Here is a 7,059-nt window from a genome sequence, read left to right on the forward strand (position 1 = left end):
AACTATGTGTGTGAATTATTCGTGTGGTCGTATAACGTGTGGAGAGAAAATAAAAGATTTCAAAAAGGGAGAAGATAGTACGTCATCTACGGGGCCGGCTGGAGCTTCTCTGGCTGACTGGAGCTTCTCTGGCTAGCATTTACGATTTTCGCGCCCCGTGTAGATCTGCTTGGAGATTACGTCATCTACGTAAGACCTTCTTTCAACTGGAATAGGGGGCGATATTGACTGCCGACAACCCTTGACCCATGGCTGACGTCATAATGATGACACAAACAGAATGTCAGACTATTGTATACTGTTTCTTGTCAAGTGGAAGTGGTCTCTAACCGGTTTAGCTCATTGAAGAGCTACTCTCACACTGGTCATGGCAGAGAAGGCAGACGCTATGTACAGTATTCACAGGTTCAGTGTACCTGGGAAATTGTCCCAGTATGCCCCAATAACAACTAAAGAGTGGGCCATGGCTTAACGTCCAGTCCTAAGGACTGCGACCCTTCCCAGCAGGGTGCATGTCGGATGAGCAACAAAGCCGCCATTCAAATTCACGGTTTCTTGGTCCAGAGGCAGGGTCACAAACAAGATTTGGGAACAGGAATTATATAGGTACAAGCAAATCAAGTGTGCGATACATTATATAGTCATATATACACAATGTAGCAGAGAAAAAATTAAGATAATGTGGAATTGTCGAAATATATGATAAAGTTCTTGCAAATGTTAACAATCAGAATCAAATTAAAACGGAAATATCAGAATGTTTCTCGTATCTACCAAACAAGAAACAAACATGATTGTAGCTATGGCCTTTCATCAAAGCAGTATAATCTTTGTAGAAGGCAGACTATATTCAAAGCTTTAGGCTAGGCCGGCAGATACCAGACTTCAAAGTATGATAATTACCGGCCTGTAAAATGAAAGGGACCACGAAAGTGAGAGTGCTATCGGGCTAGGGAAGGGCGACTTACATCTTTCTTTGACATCATCTTCTTTAATGGCATCTCAAAGTAGATTACATGTAAGCCTGGCCCACCGTCTATGTTTATGCATGTCAGAAGATGGAGAAATTGGGGCATGACGCAGACAAGAGTGAAAAACACATTTTGTGAAGTCTTGCTCACGCCAGGTACGTACACGTGAGCATCTGTATAGCGTAGCCGGTACTAGAACTAGAAATACACTTCGGCGCAAAGCCCTTATTAGACATTCAGGACCTTCCCACGACTTTTCTCTCAGCCAATTTTTTCTATTCTATTCTTTATTCCGCACCAATAAAACAATACATACAGGCATGTAAGCAAAATACATTATGATTGTGCCGGGGAAGGTGGAGATTGATAAGTCATTCCCATGTTTCTCTTAACCAAAGGTGAAGACACAAAAGAGTATATAACAGCTGATTACCAGACTGAAAGGTAAAAAAAAAAATCAAAAATTAACAATAAAAATATCAACGAAACTATTAGGTAAAGAAATCAATAAATAACTTTCCGGCCAAGGTTGGCGCTGGGTAGCCTGGAAGCCATCTTATTCTAGGTCCCTTTAAGTCGCTTCTTTGATGGCGTCTATGAATAACACAACTTTACCAAGTTCGATTTGTCAAAATTCAGTCAATTGTCGCATACGAATTTTCAAAACTAGAGGTCAAACTCACAACATGGGCTTGTCACTCCGGCTTATTGGCAACGCGGTGGCAGCTGGTTATATCGCATGGAACGACCTGTCACACCTAGCGTTATGACAAGGTGTTGTTGAGAGATCTAGTCTAGTTAGGATGCCCCTGCTCTACGATACTTCTTTTGTTCGGTGAGCTCGTAACTCAACTTATTTTAGCCGCTGGTGCATCGACCAGATTGTCAGTCGTTTTGTATATCAGGCATAGGTTAGGTTATACTTATCCCTTGTTGGCACCCCCTCTATAAAGACCAAAGGTCCTCAAAAATTATTGTATTTTTACAGCCACACACCCCGCTGGACCTAGTCAAGTCAATCTATATGAATAAAACATGGAGATTTTCCACAGTGGGACTCCCAGCAATCGACGTCTTGTAGATACTTTAACATGTCGGAGATTAAAATTAATCCCTATTACATTGGCACCCCGACTATAAAGACCAAAGGTCCTCAACAATTGTATTTCTTACAGCCACACAACCCACCGGACCCAACAAGTCAATCTATATGAATAAAACATAGAGATTTTCCACAGTGGGACTCCCGGCAATCGACATCTTGTAGATACTTCAATATGTCGGAGATTAGAATTAATCCCTATTACATATTATCCATTTAGAACCGTCTATTTCAACGTAGTCTGTGTCTTGTTTCCTATAGATTAACAGCATGGGTCATTCAGTGAAGAATTACTACCTTCAATCATTGGTAATTAGATTGCCTGCCAGCGGTTCTCATTTGCTACTTGTAAAATTGCAGTTGATAGCGGTAACGACATATAAACTATAGAATGATGTCCTACGGCTTGACAAATGACCTGCGGGGCGTCTGCTGGAGCAGTTCTTGATACGTCAAATTTGATTGGTTACCTGTTGTCTTGGTTAATCCTAATGGCCAATCCCGTGGGAGATAAAAAGAAGAGGTCGATGGTAATAATCTTACGTAAAGACAGGCTGTACATCAATAAGGATCTGTGTTAGGATTTTCTTCTGCTCTTTGTAGGTATATCTCACAAATTGACACATCGCTTCATTCGGACAAAGGAAAAAAGTTGTGTTTGTGTCGAAGCTAGTAGAAAAACAATTCTGTGGCTGCCGTAGAGTCTGGTGCCAGGATTTCATTGCGCATTAAGAGAGTATGTTTTCAAAGAGCCTGTGAAAGAGCACAAGCCTTTGGGGGTTTCCGATAACTGGTATAGAAACCAACAACTTGAGTGTATATGCAGTGCCACCTTGTCTTTGTTACCTTGTCCTTGTTTTATTAATAAAAAAACAACTAAGAAGGGTGTTCTTTTCTGCACGTCTTTTTCTGTAACATTCTGCGAAGGTTTTGTCTTCAATAGATTTCGTCTGATGGATACTAACTAGTATATGAATAGATCTACTGTAGAAAAAAAGCCAGTAACAACATGTAATTGTGTATATTTGTTGAATTCAATGTACTGTTATGCTGTGTATCAATGTATTTTTTACTAAAAATGTATGAAATAAAAACCTGCTGTAGATACGGATGTACCGTTTTGTATAGTTGGGCCATATCATATCACGGGTCTTTTCTGCATTTTATGTGGCCCTCGACGGCCATTCTCTTCCCAGTCTGTTTACTACGGAGACAGTAACCCTACACTGTCATTAGTACGCTATGTTTGATAAGCCAAGTTCATTCAAAAGCCACCAAATTGCGTACGCCATGCGGTCTAATGTGCTGGTAGACCACTCATACACTGACGCCGGTGTATCCTTTGGCTCTTGCGTTACAACATTGACTTTCATTACCTTGTAGCTCTAGTCAGAGATGTGGCAATGATGTAAAACATTGCAAGAAAAAAAGTTAAACACATGAAAAGTAAAATGAAATAGTAACAATAAACCTCAAATCTAGAGCTATAGATGAATATTAAAACACAAAACAATAGATACAAACAGTAAATGAATATGACAATGATAAACAGTAAATACGATTCCTTAATTTAATTGGTCAGACAGAGGTTAGTTCATCTGGATAAGCGTTACAAGCTAATTTACAGTTTAAAGCGTTGAAAATACAAACAGAAACTACCCATTATAATACATTAATTTCATGCACTAACCATATCGGATTCAGAATAACTAAAGGAAATGTATACTTAGGGTAATCCGAATTTCTGTTTCAATGAATATTCAAAGAACTTAGATCACATTTATAATTCATGCAGCCAAGCGTTCATCAATTAGTCACTGTCACAGATAGGAAGAGACTATAGCCACTGTACTTTGTGAGATAGCTGGTAAAAAAAGATATGTAGAATTAGCTTGAACCCATCTCCGATATGATCTTAAAAGGTATTATTGCGTTGCTGCCCATAACGTGTTGCTGTCAAATGATGAATGCTAGTTCATGCTTCCGCAACTCACCGAAGCGAACGAATATGAATTATTAAAAAGCAGCGTTGTTGAGAAAGTTGACGTGGTCATTCATATTGAAGGCCATGGAGGAAATCATTTGTAAGATTACTTCTGGCTACTGAATGGAATGAGGTTGGATAGGAGGGGGGAGGGGGTCGTAGACATAGAGATTAATTGGACATAGGTCTAGACATTGATGGCAATACATGTTTCCTGTGTGAATGCGGGAGACAATAATACTTGTTTAGAGATAACAAAATATCATATCTATGCTCATAGTAGTGCTTGGAAGCTGATGACGTCTGCTATTTTTATATTACGTCATCAAGCTTAATTGTGTATATAATGATGGTGTGAATGACTATCATCAGTTTATATAATATGAAGATGGGATATGACAATAGGAATATATCAATCATTTTTACGTTACTTTCCATTCTGTCATTCTTGGATCAACAGTTCAAGGTGTACGGTGTGAATATGGTGTGTCATGAGTGTATATAATCATAATGTGAATATGGGAATATGCAACATGAAGATGGAATGGAAATATATCAAGTGTTTCAGGACTTACTTTGGATGCTGTCACCACTTGATTTAACAGTTGATGTTTGGTAGTACGTCGTCAATCTTAATTGTGTCTATACTACAGTCGTGTGAACGATGTATGGGTATATGCAATATGAAGATGAAAGGGAAATATAAAAATTCTTTCTGGACTTACTTTGAATACTGTCATCATTTGAATCAACAGTTTGTAGTATCTATAGCACGTCATCAATTCCTATTGTGTATGTACTATAATGGTGATAATGAAAGTATGAGTATGTACAATATAAAGATGAAATGGACATATATAAAATATCTCTGGACTCACTTTGAATTCTTTCTCGATGTTGGCCAGACCGGCTAGTTCGTTACAGAGGTCCAGAGCCACCATGACAGGGTCCGAGTTGGAGAGCGCTAAGTAAGCCGGACTGGCTAAGCCCTTGTACGCGTTTATTCGCGACCGAGAGTGGCTGAAAGAATCGGAGCGCTGTTTCCTGATACACTCCTCACACCGACAGAAGTAGTTGTGCGGTCTCTCGATCTTGGCTCCCCGCATGAGGAGCATCTGGACGATCTCGTATTCATTGCAGTGAGCCGCGAGTATGATTGGGGTGATATCGGGAGAAAAGCGCGTGCCGTCTTGGTCCATACGGTAAAACTCTGCGATGTCTCCCTCCAACTCTTCCGTCGTGGGGCTTGTATTCAACAGTCCGCCGAAACGTTTGTGCTTTTCGCTGAACGCAGGATGATTCAGCAACGTTTCTGTAATCCTCATATAGCCTTTACTGATGGCTAAAAGCAAGGCGTCTCCTATTCTTTGACAGTTGGGCTGTAAGAGAAGTAACTCTGTTACCTCGAGGTGTTCATTGCCTACAGCTAGTTGCAAAGCTGTTTGACCCATGTAATCCACGCAGTTCACATTTAGCGTAGTCGACTCTTCTAGAAGTTTCCGTACGGTGGGGATGTCGCCGTACTCGGCGGCGGTAAGGAAGCGTTCCTCCTCCGGGGTCAGGATGGGGCACTTGTCATTGAAGATGTACGCGGCGCCTCGTTGGTTTGCCCGCCGGTGATTCTTCCGCATCGCGGTGTTGGAACGTTGCATGGTGGCGGTCCGTGTCGGGCGCGGCGCCGTCATCACAAGCGGCGCCCGCTACCAGCACGCCAAACAAGTGTCCACCGCTTGTTGTGCGTGGCTGATGCCGCCGTGGCCGGGTGATTTCATGTCCGTCCAAGCGTGGAAAAAAGCGGTGACTTCACGAGCCGACTACCTACGCGGTCCCTAAGGGACAAAAAGCACTGGCGTGAATCCGGAGCATTACGAGGGCAATTGCTCTGAAGATGGGGACTAACAGCAGAATGGGCTTCCTACGGCTTCGCCCACTTCATGCAAATTAGTCCCCGGGAGCTCATGCGGAAAACATCAGATGAAAGCAACGTGAGAGACACTTATTTGATTACTGTACAAATCTTTGAACGTAATGCACCACGGTGATGCAGGGAATCAGATTTGTAATCCCATGTAATATTCCCCCGAGATATCAACGTTTCAGTCTCGAACGAAGCCCGTCTACAACAAATTTGCACAGACGCATTTTCTACATCGGACGAGGAAAAAAAGGTCTATTCAGATGACGCCATCTCTTCAACCCTTACAGGATCTATCGGCACCCTAGTTACCGAATGTTCAAGTACAATTACAGCGGCAAACACAGGGCCTTATCGCGTACAAGCAAACCACAGCGTTACAACAGGGAAATCATGGAGGAAACTTACTCCGCATCGCTGGGACCTGTTGACTAGGGTATCCACCAGATAACTACCGTCCCTCGCCGAATGGAGAATCCCTGGGTAGCAAGTTTCATTTCGGCGCTGAAAAATCCCCTGCTAGAAAAAAAACAAGCTCGTTAAATAAACTGCCCTTACAAATGGGATGAAAAGAAGCACAGACGTACACTGTTTACATAATCCAGCGAAGCCGTACTTTTCTGTTCAACGATGCTTGCTGACGACCGCAATGATTGTGCGTAGGCTGCCGAAGTGCGTAGGTCGTATTCCAACCGTATCGTAATCTGGTTGCGTTCCCCTGACAAGGGGCCACGTGATCTGGAGATATAAGGTTGGACGCTAGCAGCAGATGGCACTGCTCTCAAGAAAGTTTGGCTAGGTCACAAGAAAGCGCCGAATTACGTCTTAGATCGTTTTTGTCTTGCCAGTTAGTGTCACATCGTCACCAAGTACGATGCTATTTAGTGATTTATATTTAGACATAAATATATGTTTATATATATATCTTTTCTTTTTGTGAAAAAGATATAGTAGGTAAAATCACAATCTTTGTGTAGAAAATCTAAGTACGTATGAACAATGATACGTACGATACCATGGTGTCGTATATTGGAGCATTCTTGGACAACTGATAGCATAAACCTTTTGAAGTAAATGTAGTTAGTTA

The 7,059-nt window shown here is 41.7% G+C and overlaps 1 protein-coding gene across 4 annotated transcripts in view; it reads right to left on the minus strand.

Moving 5' to 3' along the window:
* LOC136436394 (short transient receptor potential channel 7-like) overlaps positions 1-6,698 on the minus strand; it is a 55,838-nt gene extending 49,140 nt beyond the window's left edge. The window contains exons 1-3 of one of the 4 annotated variants that reach the window (XM_066430350.1): positions 6,589-6,698; positions 6,381-6,491; positions 4,936-5,886 (exon numbers count right to left, since the gene is read on the minus strand). In XM_066430350.1, the coding sequence (XP_066286447.1) occupies positions 4,936-5,742 (807 nt within the window). In that variant the 5' untranslated portion in view covers positions 5,743-5,886; positions 6,381-6,491; positions 6,589-6,698. Of the gene's footprint in view, positions 1-4,935; positions 6,190-6,380 lie in introns of those variants that run through there. The other 3 variants (XM_066430351.1, XM_066430352.1, XM_066430353.1) reach the window with 3 other exon arrangements.
* Between the last annotated feature and the right edge of the window lie 361 nt (positions 6,699-7,059).

This window comes from Branchiostoma lanceolatum, chromosome 6, assembly GCF_035083965.1.
Source record: "Branchiostoma lanceolatum isolate klBraLanc5 chromosome 6, klBraLanc5.hap2, whole genome shotgun sequence".
Lineage (NCBI taxonomy): Eukaryota > Metazoa > Chordata > Leptocardii > Amphioxiformes > Branchiostomatidae > Branchiostoma > Branchiostoma lanceolatum.